Source organism: Eleutherodactylus coqui, chromosome 2 (genome assembly GCF_035609145.1).
Source record: "Eleutherodactylus coqui strain aEleCoq1 chromosome 2, aEleCoq1.hap1, whole genome shotgun sequence".
Lineage (NCBI taxonomy): Eukaryota > Metazoa > Chordata > Amphibia > Anura > Eleutherodactylidae > Eleutherodactylus > Eleutherodactylus coqui.
Window position 1 is genome coordinate 202024370 of NC_089838.1, and position 16082 is coordinate 202040451.

The following is a 16082-nucleotide window of genomic DNA, read 5'->3' on the forward strand; positions in this document are numbered from 1 at the left end:
GTTTGGGTGAGTGGAATAATGCAGGCGACAATATGGTTGAATGTTGCATGAAAAACTGCCTATCGATCATGAACAGATGGTTTGAGCAGCCGAAACACCGTTTGTATACATGCATGGTCCCAAATGGCATGCATCGAAACCAAATTGACTACTTCCTATGTCAACTGCATTGGAAAAGCTCAATTCTGGCTATGACAACACTTCCGGGTGCAGACTGCGGCTCCGATCATCAGATACTAGTCGCAAAAATCAAGTTCAGATTCAGCAAATCAAAAGGTCACCAGCGATACTCCATTTCAATGTAGACATCATCCCTTCACGATACGCAGTCGAAGTGAATAACCGATTTGAAGCTCTCAGCACCATCGGAAAAGACCCTCACGAATTATGTAGGGAAATCAAATCCATCACACAGAATACCATTGAACAAATCATCCCTTTCAAAAAATCAGCAAAAAGACTGCAATGGCTATCGAACGAATAAATCAGAATCACCAACAAGCGCCGAGCAACAATCATTAAATTCAGACAACTAAATGCAAAATTTCAAAGAAAAATCAGACAAGACAAGGAGTGCTACTGGAATGACCAATGCGCAAAACTGGAAGAAGCAAACCAGAAAGATCACACCTGAGCTCTTTTCGCCCATGTGAAGCAGACCCGGGCACTGCTCACACCACCCAAGGCTGCAACTATCAAAGACTTGGATGGTGAATTATTACAAGAAGAAGATCAAATCAAGCGTGGGTGGCAAGAATATATAGTAGAGCTGTATGCAGGCAATCAAAAAGACAACCCGTTGAATAACGTACATCAAGTAGAACAAGAATTGGGCATTCTGGAGGAAGAAGTCATATGGACCCTGAAACAACTACCAAACAGGAAAACTCCAGGGATTGAGCACATACCAGCCGAACTGTTCAAACCAGTGCCAGTTAAGATCCTAACCGACCTTTGTCAAAAGATCTGGAGCTCTAAATCGTGGCCCAAAGACTAGACAACATCTGTCTTCATCACACTTCCAAAAAAAGGTGATGCTCAAGAATGTTCCAGTTACCGCACCATCGCCTGCATTCTTCACACGAGCAAAATTCTTTTAAAGATCATACAAAAACACATTGCAACAATTGAGGGGAACTGCCAGATGTTTAAGCTGGCTTCTGCAAAGGATGTGGCACCAGAGACCAAATCGCGAACATGCACTGGATCGTGCAGAAGACCCAAGAGTATCAAAAGGATGAATACATGTATTTCATCGACTACAGCAAGGCATTTGATTGTGTCGAACATGACAAGCTTTGGAAGTGTGTGAAGCAAATGGGCATCCCATAACATATTGAACAGCTTATAAGGTCGCTTTACTACAACCAATAAACAACAGTCAGGACAGCTTCTGGAAACACGGATTGGTTTGGAATCGAAAAAGGCGTACGGCAAGGCTGCATTCTACCACCAGTCCTTTTCAATCTGTACACAGAAGCGATCATGACAAATTAAAAATTGGAGTCAAAATCGGTGGCAGAAATGTCAACAACCTTCGATATGCAGATGGCACAACCATGCTTGCAGAAAGTAAAAGGGACCTGGAGTACCTTATCCAACGAATGCAAAAGGAAAGCGAATGCATGGGACTGTACCTCAACAGCAAGAAAACAAAAGTCATAACCACGGTAAGCAACGGTACAGTGAACATAAAAATTAACAATAAAAAAGTTGAGTTTGCAATGGGCAATCTGGACCTGAGATCAAGACCTATTACAGTTGGTAGTAATGCAATGCAAGGATACGCTCTATCAATAGTATACTAGTAATTATTAGGAGATTATAGTACCAGCTGTGCCATATGCTACATCCATTATGATCCCCATATATCACACACACAGCCCTTTTACATGCATCTTGATTCACACATACACATAGCTGTGGTACATCCATATTGATTTCCAGACATCACCAGCTCAGCAGACTCTTGGATACAGTGATCAGCCCCTGACTCCACCCACACAGGAGATCACATGATGGTGACATCATCACAGATCCTGGTGGCTGCTGTTGGCTTATCCAGTATACAGTACTTTCTACCAAAATGCACAATAGCTCCTTTCACAGCAGTGACGTCACCGCAGGTCCTTCAGCCCATCGGTGGTGGTACGTCAGTGTCTTCTGTCAGGACTGCTGAGTTGTGTCTGAAATAATAACGGCTTAGTTGTATTCTCATTGTGTTATTTTTGTCACAATTCTGGCATTATGTATTTTTGTTTCAATGTCATTCACAGTGAAGGATAAATAATGTGATATTTTAATAAATTAGACTTATACTAATGTAGCAATACCAATTTTATTTTTCTATTAATTAAAAAGCTTTATTCTATTTGTTGTTACTTTCTTTTAGTCCCCATAGGGACTAAAACATGACACAGGTGCGATGTAATAGGCAATGGTATAAGTAGTATCTTACAATTTATCAGACACCTTTATGCTGAATCGAATATAAAGGAGCCTACAGTTGTTTTCTTGCCCCACACTTTGACCCCTTTGCATTACCTTTGGTTGATGATTTTGATGTCATTACATTTGTGACATCCTCTCCGCTGCCATAAAATCATAAAATGTGAGTTTGATACATTGAGTGACCTGTCAGACCAGGTCAAAGTTCCTTTGTTAAAGGGGTTGTCTCACGAAAGCAAGTGGGGTTATACACTTCTGTATGGCCATATTAATGCACTTTGTAATATACATCGTGCATTAAATATGAGCCATACAGAAGTTATTCACTTGCCTGCTCCGTTGCTGGCGTCCCCGTCTCCATGGCTCCGTCTAATTTCGGTGTCTTCTTGCTTTTTTAGACGCGCTTGCGCAGATGGGTCTTCTTCCTTCGGCTCCGCTCGGCAACAGCGGCGTTTTGGCTCCGCCCCCTTGTACGCGTCATCGCGTAGCTCCACCCCTGTCACATGTGCCGATTCCAGCCAATCAGGAGACACATGTGATGGGGCGGAGCTACGCGATGACGCGTGCAAGGGGCGGAGCCAAAACCCCGCTGCTGCCGAGTGGAGCCGAAGGGAGAAGACCCATCTGCGCAAGCGCGTCTAAAAAAGCAAGAAGACACCGAAATTAGACGGAGCCATGCAGACGGGGACGCCAGCAACGGAGCAGGTAAGTGAATAACTTCTGCATGGCTCATAATTAATGCACGATGTATATTACAAAGTGCATTAATATGGCCATACAGAAGTGCATAACCCCACTTGCTTTCGCGAGACAACCCCTTTAAGTCTAGCGGAGCTGTTGTGCTTCAGCTAACAGCACCGCTAAGGAGAGTCAGGGCTCCTTCACATTGACAGCTATATCAGGCCATTAATCATGGCGTGATATTGCCCCCGCAATCCATGTGGAAACCCCTGGATAGGAGGTGTTTTCACGTGGAAACAACCTCGCATCCCTGTGGGTCTGAGGAAACCCCCGGCAAGACTGTCACAGCCACAGCAGGGGATTGCAATGTTCTCCCATTGTTTTCAAGGACGTGCTGCCTTTTTTTTCCCTGCATAACATCACAACGCAGTACCATGCAGAGAAACAACACAAACGTGAATGAATCCATTTTATGTTCACGTAGCGAACATTGCATCAATCTAGTAACATAAAATTGCATAAGACTGAACACAGCTTCATGGGGATGGAGTTACCATATCCAGCAATATCCATTTAGGAAGATAATAAAGATAGTCAATAGACATATAATGGTGCATATTTCCATAAAATATGTAACTAAATATTAAAACATGAATAACCCTTTTCTCACCATATAAAAACAAGTACATTTTAACCATACACTAAAACGACAACTGAGAAGAATAGAGAAATGTCATATTCTAGTGTCTAATGGAACTCATAATCTAGTAATGTTAACATATAAATTTACCCTTTTCTGAGACAGTCTCCAGGGTATAGATCTACTGGTTCCTTCTTTTTAAGCAATTTCTGATGATCACCAACTTTGTGTAAAATTGATATATGATTAGAGATGAGTGAGCATACTCGCTAAGGGCAATTGCAGGGGGGAGCGGCGGGGGAGAGCGGAGAGGAACGGAGGGGAGATCTCTCTCCCTCTCTCCCCCCCGCTCCCCCCTGCTCATGGCCGCAACTCACCTGTCACCCACGCCGGCAGCCGAACCTTTTCTTCCGAGCGGGGAGATACTCGCTAAGGACAATGCTCGATCGAGCAATTGTCCTTAGGGAGCATGCTCGCTCATCTCTATATGTGATCTATAACCCTATTTTCTTATTGATTTATATGATGTCATGATTCCATAGAATGTTTGGAAACAGGGAAATCAAAATTCTTGTTGCAAATTGTATTTTTGTATTTAATATTACATACATACTGCATACTGTGCACCCCCTCCCCTCTTGCAGCTTGCTCCTTCCTCATGGTTTCCCGTCTCACACAGACTGTTGTCTGTCCACCTTAAGGAGAGCGCCCAGAAGGTGTCTGGAGTTCCATCTTCCTTATTTGCATACATTACCCAGAGGAGCATGCATGGCCTTGAAAGTCTCCTCACTCACCTCCTAAGTGTCTCCACACACTTTCTGGGTGCTTTTCTTTGGACTCATGATCACTGATGGGTCGGATTCCGCATGTGGGAGCCTGAAACAGAATCAGACCCTGCCCGTGGCCGAGGACCCTGTCCGGGTCTTCCTTTTTTCTGTACTGCGGATGTGTGTGGAAGTGCCAGCCAGTGGACATGCGCAGTAGAGGTTTCATTTTTTCAAATTCCTGCTTTCCTGCGGAATCCTGCCTGTCCACAATGTCAATTGCAAATGGGCCGTGAATTGGATGGCTTCCATCGACTTCAATGGACGCCATCCATGCATGAACCGCACTGAAATGGAGCATGCTGCGATTTGATTTCCACACCCAAACGTCTGCAAATCAAATCTGCATGCTTTAAACCTATTGCGGACGCTCATGTTTCCCTATGGGCGGCTTGAACTGCGGGTCATCCTCGCGGGTGCCCCATGCAGATTCCATAATTCAAATCCGTCCGTGGACATTGGGCCTTAAGGAGAAGCGACACCCCTTCCAACTACTGTCCTCACACACAGATGGCTTTCTTTCCATATAGCTTCAACTGTAGCAGAAAGCTGAGCACTAATTGAAGGATATGGGGATGAGTGCAGGAAGGGGATAGAGAGGACTGTGTAGCTGTAACTGTTCTCTCTATGATCAAGCAGAGAGCTTCATGAACGGTTTTCTAATCTGTAATGTAGGAGTTTAAGGAGTTTGCATGGGACTTTCCCTGAGCAGTTTAACAGGAAGTGTGGTATTGAACTGTTAAGCTGGGTTCACACTGGGCGGATTTGCCACAGAAATTCTGACCGGTATTTCACTGCGGCAAATCAGCCAGTGGCCTCTAATCCCGAGATTAGCCAGTCATGTGGACGAGATTTCTCAGAAATCTCGTCCACACGGGACGGCGAATCCGCCGCAGCAAAGCCGGCAGAAGCTGACGCTGTGACGAGGATTCGCTGGCTGCAGCATGTTCCTTTTTTTTTCTTCCACTGTGGCCATGCTCTCCTTTAATGGGAGCGCCGGCCACAGCGGAAAAGCGTGTGGCCAGGCCGCTTCAAAACCCGCAGCTAAGTGCAGCGAGTATTCAAGCGGCAGATTCCCGGCAGAAATCTCGTGTTTTTTCGCTGCGGCCAAACCGCAAGATTTCCGCCTGGAATCCGCCCAGTGTGAACCCAGCCTTCCGGGGTACTGAGGATGCAGATACAGTTGAAAGTGTTGGCCCTCTTTTAGTAGCGCTCTGCTGCTTCATGCAGGGAGGCAGGGATATCCAACCCCCAGTCAGGCAATCAACGCTATCCAATGGATAGCGCCGATCACATGAAAGTAAATAAAAACTGAAAAAAATTTAGAGTTTCAGCTGCCCTCTTGGATTGCTTCCATGAGGGGCACTGAAATTACTCACCCCCATCCTCCGCGATGTCCTGCAATGAAAAGGACCTTTGGTAATCCTCTGCGCATGCATGCCTAAGGAAAAAGGATTGCCGCTATCCAATAGATAATGGCGATCATGGAAAAGTTCAAAAAAGTTAAATAAAGTTAAAGGTGAAAATACTCACTCACATCCTCCATGATGTCCCGTGGCGATCTTGACGTTCCAGGACCTGACGTCGTTCTCTGTGCATACTCACCTAACGTCATACTTCTGGCGCATACTCAGAAAGGCTCGCACCTCAAGAAATTCAAAATCCCTCTGTTGTTGGCTAGCATCTGTTGCCAGGAGCAGAGAGATATCACCGAGGACCGCTGTATGCATTTCCCAGTCACATGATCACTGTTATCCAATGGATAACAGTGATCGTTTAAAGTGAAAAAGAAAAAAGTGTAAAAAAAAGTTTAAAAAGTTATCTATTTTGGGGTGTAAATCCTCATTTTCTTGTGCATTATAGAAAAAAATATGTCTTTAAAATGACAAATTTGCAAAAATAGGAAGTTGTATTTTTCCTCCTCTAAATTGTATCAACTCCTGAAAAAAAACTATGGTGTCAAAATACTCATGACACCTCTTAGTGAATACATTAGGGGTGTAGTTTTTAAAATAGGGTCATTTGTGGGGGTATCTATCATTCTGACACCTACGAGCCTTTGAAATTTTGGCTTGGTGTAGAAAAACAAAGTAACATAGTATGTTAGGCTGAATGAAGACAATGTCCATTTAGTTCAACCTGTTTCAACCTTCTTGTTGATCCGGAGGAAGGCAAAATCCCAAGAGGCAGAAGCCAATTAGCTCTTTCGGGGAAAAAAAACATTCCTGACTCCATAATGGCAGTCTGAATAATCCCTGAATCAACCACTGATAGTTACTACCTGTGTCTAAGACCCGGATCAACAACCCGCTGGTCAACTAATGTTTATATCCTGTAATATCCTTCCGCTCTGGGAAAGACATCTAGTCCCCTCTTAACCCTTTCCAATCCAATTTGTTTCCTGGTTTTCCTAGGGGGCTTACTCTTTTTCTGCCGTTATACAACTGCGCTATCTGTTGGCTGAAGCCAGTACTGCATGAGGTGACACATTGGATAGGCTCCGACAGTAGAGAGGCTGGCAATATACAGTAAGAGAACCCCGACGGATGTCTTCCAACATCGGAGCTGTACAGCCTTAAATCATAATGTCTTCAGAGGTCAGACAGTGGATTGGAAAAGGTTAAACTCCTATATGGATTTTGCTATCGCCACGTCCTCAGGCAAAGTTCCACAGTCTCAGTGCTCTTCAGTAAAGAACCTCTTCTGTGTTGGTGCTTTCTTCTAGACATAGAGGATGCCCTCTTGTTACCGTCACAGTCCTGGGTATACACAGATCATGGGAGAGATCCTTGTATTGTCCCATAATGTATTTATACATACCGTAGTTATCTGATCGCCCCTTATCCATCTTTTTTCCAGGGTAAATAATTCCAATTTTGATAGCCTCTCTGGGTATTCCAGTAATCCCATTCCATGTATTAATTTAGTTGCCCTTCTTTGAACCACCTCAAGCACTGCAACAGTGTGAGGCCTGACAAGTGCCTCATATAGTGGAAGAATAATGTTTTCATGCCTCGACCCTATACCTCTTTTAATGCACCCCAAGACTTTATTTGCTTTTGCATCAGCTGGCTGGCATTGGTTACTTCAGTTAAATCTACAGTCCACTAGTATCCCCAGGTCTTTTTCCATATCACTTTTCCCTAGCAGTACACCATTTAGTGTATATTGGGGACTTCCGTTTCTCCTGCCCATGTGCATAACCTTACATTTATCAACATTGAACTTCATTTGCCATTTTTCTGCCCAAGTCCCCAGTTCATCTAGGTCTGTTTGTAGCTGTACCTTGTCCTCTGTTGTATTAATTATCTTGTATAATTTCTTGTCATCTGCAAATATTGATATTTTACTGTGCAGTCCCTCTATCAGGTCATTGATAAATATATTGAACAGAATGGGGCCCAATACTGAACCCTGTGGCACCCCGCTAGCAACGTTGGCCCAATCAAAGTATGAACCATTTATTACCACCCTCTGCTTTCTATCTCTGAGCCAATTCTTAATGCACGTTTTCACCCAATCCGAGCTGTCTCATTTTATATATTAGACTATGCGGCACAGTGTCAAATTCTTTAGAGAAGTCCAGATATACGAGATCAATAGACTCTCCCAGGTCCAGCCTAGAGCTTACTTCATTGTAGAAGCTGATCAGATTGGTCTGACATGATCAACCCCTCATGAACCCATGCTGGTGAGGAGTTATTCCGTTGTTCTCCTTGAGGTATTCTATGATGGCATCTCTCAGAAACCCCTTGACAATTTTTCGAGTTATTGAAGTGAGACTTACCGACCTGTAGTTACCAGGCTCTCTTTTGGACCCCTTTTTGTATATTGGAAATACATTGACAATGTGCCAATCCAGTGGTACAACCCTGGTCTTGATAGTGTTCCTCAAAATGTTGATAAGTAATGTTAAATCTGTACGTCTCCTAAATGGTTAAAAAAAAAACGAAAGTTTTTCAAATGTGCATCCAGAAAAAAGTAAACAAATGGAAATATATGTCTCATCAAAAATTTGTACAGTATGTTTACACATATTTGAGATATTACAATTGAAAATGTGAAAGAATAAAAAAAAAATTCAAAATTTTCCCAATTTTGGCACTTTTAATAAATATACACAAATTCTATCGGTCTAGTTTTATCACCTAAATGAAGTACAATATGTTATTCTATGTTAAAGTGACACATGTCAGATTTCCAAAATTTGGCTCCGTCACTAAGGCGCAAACAAGCATGGTCACTAGGGTTAAATAATTGTAAGCACATGAATGAAACTTTTGCTATTTGTTGTTATACTTCACAAAGCTAGTGCCCATGAACACACCTGCACACACATGAACAGCGCTGTTTTGTACAACCATGATGTCTACCATAAAGGTACCTCTGCAATGTTATAAGAAGGAAGCGCTCACTGTTCAGATGACCATAGGTGGTATTGCATTGAAAGGGAAGGCAATGACGAATGAGGATGTAGATCTTGAAATCAGGATGACGTGTACCCAGTTCATGCAGGTAAAGGAGATACTGCAGAGCGACTTGAGATGACCCCCAAACATATAAATGATGGAGAAGATATATAGAAAGAAAGAAAAAAAGATCTCAGCGCTCAAGAAAAGGGTACCAATTAGTACAGCTATGAAAAAATGAATATAATATTGAACTTACTTCACGGAGGCGTCCATGCACAGACGCCTCCGATCCCAGCAGGCATAGAACAAAGTTCTGCAGTATAGGCAATCGGTTCCACGTGTTTATTACTTCTCATGTGGTATGTAGGAGTGGTGTCCCATCCTACCGGTAGTCGCGTTTGTCTGTGTGCCTCTAATATAAAAAAAATGATAGCATGTTTCAGCAGATACTGTATACCGATAGTGTCAACATTATAGATACTGAATGCGTTGATATCAGCTATACTGAATGCTGACATTACTTCTATTGAATACAGTGCTGATATATTACCCATACTGATTGCAATACCATTATCGGTACTGATTACAGTATTTGCTGTACTAATTCAACAACATCAGTCTTAAGCTCCATTTACACAGGACGAATGTCGGGCAAACGATGCCCAACACTCGTCCCTGTGTTTCCTCGCTCCCGTGCTCCCGCTCGCCTCTCACTCCCCCGCCCCTCTCCATTAACCATTTCCAATCCACTGTCTGACCTCTGAAGACATTATGATTTAAGGCTGTACAGCTCTGATGTTGGAAGACCTCCATCGGGGTTCTCTTACTGTATATTGCCAGCCTCTCTGCTGTCGGAGCCTATCCAACGTGTCACCTCATGCAGTACTGGCTTTAGCCAGCGTACAGCGCCATTGTATAACTGCAGAAAAAGAGTAAGCCACCTGGGAAAACCAGGATACAAATTGGATTGGAAAGGGTTAAGATAACACAGCAGCCGTTCGATACTAAACGGCTGCTATTTACACTGATTGATTAGATCATCGTCCATGCAGCATAAACGATGAGCTCATCGCTCATTGTTCAGTGTAAATAGCGGCTGTTAAGTACTGAAAGGCTGCTGTGTTATGGCAATGAAGAGGGGCTGGGGGAGCGAGAGGAGAGAAATCTCCTGCACTGCCCCGCCCCCTGCTGGCCGATCCGTGAACCAGACAGCTCTGCTAGCTCCCGTGCAGGAGCACGGGAGCACGGAGACACAGGCGCGAGTGTTGGGCATCATTTGCCCGACATTCGTCCTGTGTAAATGGAGCTATACTTACTACTGATTACAATGTTAACTTTATCAGATTACAACATTATTGTTATGTATACTAATTGTCACTCATGTGCGGTCAATTTCCTAAAGATGTGACTGTTCGGAGTGACCTAGAAATGTACTTTAGATTTTCTCTACTCTAGTCATTTATATTGTCAGCTTTGGCCAATGATTTGACACTCGTTGCATTTAATAGACTTGACCCATGATATAATATAATGCTATTAGCTAGCTGGAATAAAAGTCGGTTTCGTTAAACTTGGGTTGTCATGGCAGCTAAGCATCTGTTGTTTAATAAAGTGCACATTATATGGAATATTTATGGTAGATACATGTTTTTTTTTCTAGATACATCCATGTGAGGCCTAGCTCCTATTAAAGACCCCAGTTCTCAAATTTCCGATGGATTATTAGAATTCTTGGATTTAGTTAATATTATTACTACATTTACAGGATTGGGCGGTGTGATAGATTGTACTTTATTTTGCTTGATGTTCCTCCTCTGTAACTGCTGCTCAGGTCACAATTGTTCCCGAACTGCTACTATATGAATATCTCAGTAGTAAATTGTAAAACACCATCACATACGGTCCAGGTAGACAGGGCATAATCACCTGAACAATTGTTTGTATGATCCTGATCATTGGCCCATGGAAACATGTCCAACAATCAAATGATAAAATGCGCACTTTGTTAATTGCATCTTTTACTTGGACATAAGTCATTTTTGCCGGCAGCACATCCCCTCGGGTTGGCACATTACTCTATTTTTTACGCTCACAGGGCCAGTTCACATGGGCGCAGGGCAAACCTCTACCTTGATTTTGAATGTTTTTTTAGCCTAATGAATTCAAGATGTGTTCTTTTTCCCATGGAATTGAGCAGTGTGTTGCACAATTGCGCTGGTTTTGGCTGCGCATTCATGCACATCCCACAGACTACTTTGGGGAGCTTTGGTGCGCAAATGCGCCCAAAAATAGAGCATACCTGCTGTGAGCCCGGCTGTGACCCTTCGTACCACCACATAACTTTTTGTGTATGACCACGTACTCAAGCAGGCAGTCATGCACAGTACACTTTTTTAAAATGACACTGGTTCCCACTGTGCATACGCAATGTAATTGCATATCGGCTGCGGCTATATCCGCGACCATAGAGAACAATGGGCTCTATGACTCGGATTCTGGTGTAAAATAGAAAATGCTGCGTTCTATTATCTGTGAGCGGATTACACATTCCCGACCAGTTAATGTGAGTGGAACTGCGTAATCCAATGCATTTGATTAATCAGTGTGTTACCGCTGATCAATCGCTTGCGGAATCCGCAATTACTACCTGCTTATGTGAGCCCGGCCTTAGGCATAATACGCGGTGAATGGAGTCAATGAAAGTACACAGACTTTCATTGATGCATTCACACTTGCAAATATTCATTGCATATAATGCACACCCAAAAAAGAACATGTTCTCTTTTGCTGCTTTTATGTGCACTAGAGCCCATTGTTCTCTATGGGCACGTAATCAACACTGCACATAGGCAACTACATTGCATGTGTGCGCCATTTATATGCACTGTTGTGAGCGGGGAATGTAAACAAAAAAAGAAACCTGAAAGACTTCACATGACAGCGTGAGTGAGATACTGTGTCATGTGAAATCCAAAATCGCTGCCATACGTAGCGATAGGCCGGCTCACTGCTGATTCCGGAGCAGTAAAATGCTGCAAGATACACGCAGTGCTTTATGATTATGGTCGTATGAGCCTGGCTTTACTGCGTTTTTTGGGTCCATGGTGGTCTTTCAAAATTGAAGCATGTTCTGAGTCTGGTACTTTTTCTGGTTCCTCTATTGCAGAAAAGGGCAAATAAAAAACACACGTGAGCAAAAAATGCCACCCAAAAAGCCTGTAGGCATTATAAAGAAAAATGTTTTGTTTTTTTTTTCACCAAAAAAGGGAAAAAAACGACTGTGTGAAAAAAGCTTTAAATGGGGTAACCGCTTGCCACCCAAGCTTGTTTTGGCTTTAGTGACAAAGCCACATGTTTGACTTTATGTGGTAATAATCACTGGCATGATACATTTATGTGATAAGAACTTTGGAATGCTACTACCTATTCAATTGATTCTGAGACAGTGTTTTCGTGGCACATTTTTCTTTATATCCACAATATATTTTGGTTGGTATGTTTTATATTAATTTAGCTATGTTTAGTATGTTTTTGTGCGTGCATACACGCTCACAAAAACACGCTTCTGTTAGAACCAATGCATTCCCTATGGTATGTTCACATGTCCGTGTTTTACAGCTGCGTGCCTGTAAAGAAAGGACATATGTGCACCATAGGGAATGCACGCATTGTATTCAATAGAGCCGTGGCTGCTGCCTGCGGCTCCATTGAAGACAATGGTCTGCCAGCACCCCGGAATTGTTTTTCAGGGAAGGGCTTTACATATAAGCTCTTCCCAGTAAAACAATTTAAAATCTCCGCCTGCTGAATGGGCTGCCTCTGATTGGCTGAGCACTGTGACCAATCAGAGGCAGCTCTCAGGTATTGAATGACAGCTGAGAGCTGCCTCGGACTGGTCCTTGCCGGCGGCTCCATTGAAGGCAATGCATCAACCTTAATGCATGCATGTTTTTGCGCGTACATAGGTGCACACTTATGTACGCACAAAAACACGCTCGTGTGAAGCAACCCTCAGAAAGAAATTCAAAAGTTACAGAAAATCTCCATTTGTCAAAATTGGTCATTCTCTTTTTGTAATACAGAGAGTCATACCGCACAGAATAGTTAGTAAGTAACATTTACCATATGTCTAAGTTATATCCCCATCACTTCTTAACTTTCCTTTTTATGAGATGAGCTGCCTGACTTCCGAAATAGAAGGGGAAGAAACAGTAGCCCTTTGTCACTGTTTTGGCTGTGACCACACTGAACTTTGGTGCATTTTTGGCGGATCTTTCCGATTTTTGGTGCAGCTAAAGTCTGTGTGCCACTTTTGTAAAGTTGGCACAATTTAAGACTAGCGTGTTCTAAAAATAATTAGCGCAATATTTATAAATAAAGGCCAGTAGGTTGAAAAACCTATTGAGGTCTATTGGTAAAAGAATGCCAGTAAAAACTCCATATCCAGAACATGCTGAGTTTTGACAAAAAGCCACTGACATAAAAAAAAAAATGCCACAGACAAAAACAAACTTTATGTACTGCGTTTTATATATAAAGTAACATCTGCAACCAGTTTAATAGATTACTTTTCAGATCTGTAAAGGACACCTTTTTCCCCAAAGCCCCAATCTTTATGACTTTTTATCAGTTCCCCATTTTGGGCCTTCATGATTTGTTCGTACACCGTACCTGAGCAGAGACAACATAGGGGACAACATAGGCTCATGTGACCCGCATTAGCTTTTCGTTGCCCATTCAATGTCAGGAAAAGCATGACCTCTTTAGCAGAGGACCTCTACGATCTTCTATTATCTCACCGAGACGTACACAGCACGTTATACAGTCTCCTAAGAGTATGCTCATATTCTTAGCATCATGTGAGGAAGCCACTTTGTGCAATTTCTGCTAGTGCAGTCTGCAGATACAAGTCGGTCTAATGTGGAGGGGTCTCTCTGTTTATAGGCAGTCTCTTTCTGTCACACATTTTGCATTAATATTCAGCTCCCATCACACACTCTCTGCAGTAATTCAAAATCTGTCAGGCAGCAGAGAGAGGAGGGAGAGGGAGCGAAAGTCAGAGGGAGGGAGGTAAGAGTGAGGGGAAGAGAGAAGGGACAAATACTGTTTGAGAGGAAATAAAAATAATGAGGAGGATATCTATGAGGTAGGAGAAGTAGTCTATGTAAAACAGTGCTGGGAAATGGTAACAAATGATAATGGAGCATAGGACGAAGAGTCAAAGAAATGTACTGGAGGATGTGCAAAGTATGCAGGGGGCATGCATAACAATAACTATCTCACGTGGGAATAAATCATCATTAAAAAGGAAAGAATGACCCTGGTCAAGAGGAATTTAGAGCCCATCTACATTGTGCATCCAAAATGAGAGATTAGGCAAAGAATAGAGTAGAGAAAGAAGAAGAAGCTGCGAGAGGTTAATCAGGGAGGAACAGAAGTGAGAGAGAGGCCACTGAGATAAGACCAGTGATAGAGGATGAAGGGCTGTCTATTTATCAAGGTGAAGATTGGTGAGTGTGGGGCGGGAGAAGCAGATCTGGTGGGGATTGTAGAATACTGGGGGAAAGAGAAGCATGAATGGACAGTCCCCCGCTCTCCTCCCGCTGTCCTCCCTCCTCACTCTCCCCCTCCTCTGCTGCTGACAGTTTAACTGAACGGCAAAAGAACAGGGAGAACTGCAGACAGCCGTGCTTTCCCTCAGCTTCTTCATCCTTTCCTTTGACATGCCCTCCATCCCTTGATGTCCCTAGCTTCTTATGTCTATCCTCTTGTATTCCTGTCTTGCTTGTCTGCACATATCTTCATTTATTTCCCGTCCATTCCTCATCATTGCTCCTCCTCTGCCCTTTCCTCTCTCCTTTGGATTGCTACTCCCCATCATTCTGACTCACTATATCTCTGAACAGCCCTTCTGTATCCCTTTCTCAGTTTAATCTTCTTCCCTCCATCTTACCCCATCCAACAAACACCCACCTTACCTTATTGCTTTTTTTCTCAAAATGCATTTTTTTCTTTTGCGTTGAATTTGGTGGGCTGGGTGGAGGGGAGAGGTGGTTTAAGGACAAGTAGAGAGCAAAGTAGCCCTCATTAAAGTGGGGGTAATACACTGGAGAGAAAGGGGTTTTATGAACACTATGAAATTGGGGGAGTGTCTGTGGCCTGGTATGGTGATCTGGGGGCCCACAACAAGAGTTAAAGTGTACCACTCGCCCACAAAGTTGAGATGTCAGTGAAAGTTTGGGGAAGTTGTGAGCTACTGGCCACCCACATGGCAAGCCCACATCAACTCAGCACCATCACCTATGTGTTTGTTTACAGCCCCGGGCCCCTGGATACGAGGAGCACCGGCCCTCGGGGGCCCAAAAGAAAACTGTACAGCGCAGTACCTGGGAGAACATTCATAGCAGTGAAGTCATACGAACCACAAGGACCTGGAGAAATCCAACTCAACAGAGGGGAGAGAGTGAAGGGTGAGTGTAAGACTCAAACATTTCACAGTTTAGGGAGCACATGAAACAGTACAGACAAGTAAGTGTTTGCCTTCTGTGATACACCAAACTGTATAAAAAAGAGCTGCTACCAGTTTCAACCAGTGAAGTTTGCCAAAGTAAAACATAACTATATGATCCAGTTTTGGGATGAATTTCAAGTTTAATGCATGAAAATCAGAAATGATGTATGTACACTTACTAACAAGAGAAGCAGATGATCCTGAAAGATAAATGACAGGGTTCATGGATGGATTGCATGCTTTACATAACATGTTACAGAGATGATGTGACAGAGGTGAATAGATGTCTATTATGTGTTACAGAAGCCACATCGCTGTTGAGGTGGGTGCATCACGGTGGTTCCCCACCTCTGAGGTGCATGTATTACAGAGGTCCTACCCCCGCACCTCGGTGCATATAACAAAACTTTGACCACGTGTCAGTCTTAGAGGTGTGTGTTTAGTGACATATGGCATCCATGAGATGTTATCGCGACAAGCCAACTTGCATTCTACCTGTTCTGAGTGTACATATTCTAAATGATCACTTAAAGGGGTTGTCTGGTTACATTTTGATGTCTTATAAT

The 16082-nt window shown here is 43.1% G+C and overlaps 1 protein-coding gene across 4 annotated transcripts in view; it reads left to right on the plus strand.

The window, feature by feature from the left end:
* The window catches only part of SHANK3 (SH3 and multiple ankyrin repeat domains 3), a 412785-nt gene that overhangs the window by 269548 nt on the left and 127155 nt on the right, over positions 1-16082 (plus strand). For all 4 annotated transcript variants that reach the window (XM_066592225.1, XM_066592227.1, XM_066592226.1 and 1 more), the window contains one exon: positions 15324-15475. In XM_066592225.1, coding sequence (XP_066448322.1) covers positions 15324-15475 — 152 coding nt within the window. The remainder of the gene's footprint in view (positions 1-15323; positions 15476-16082) is intronic.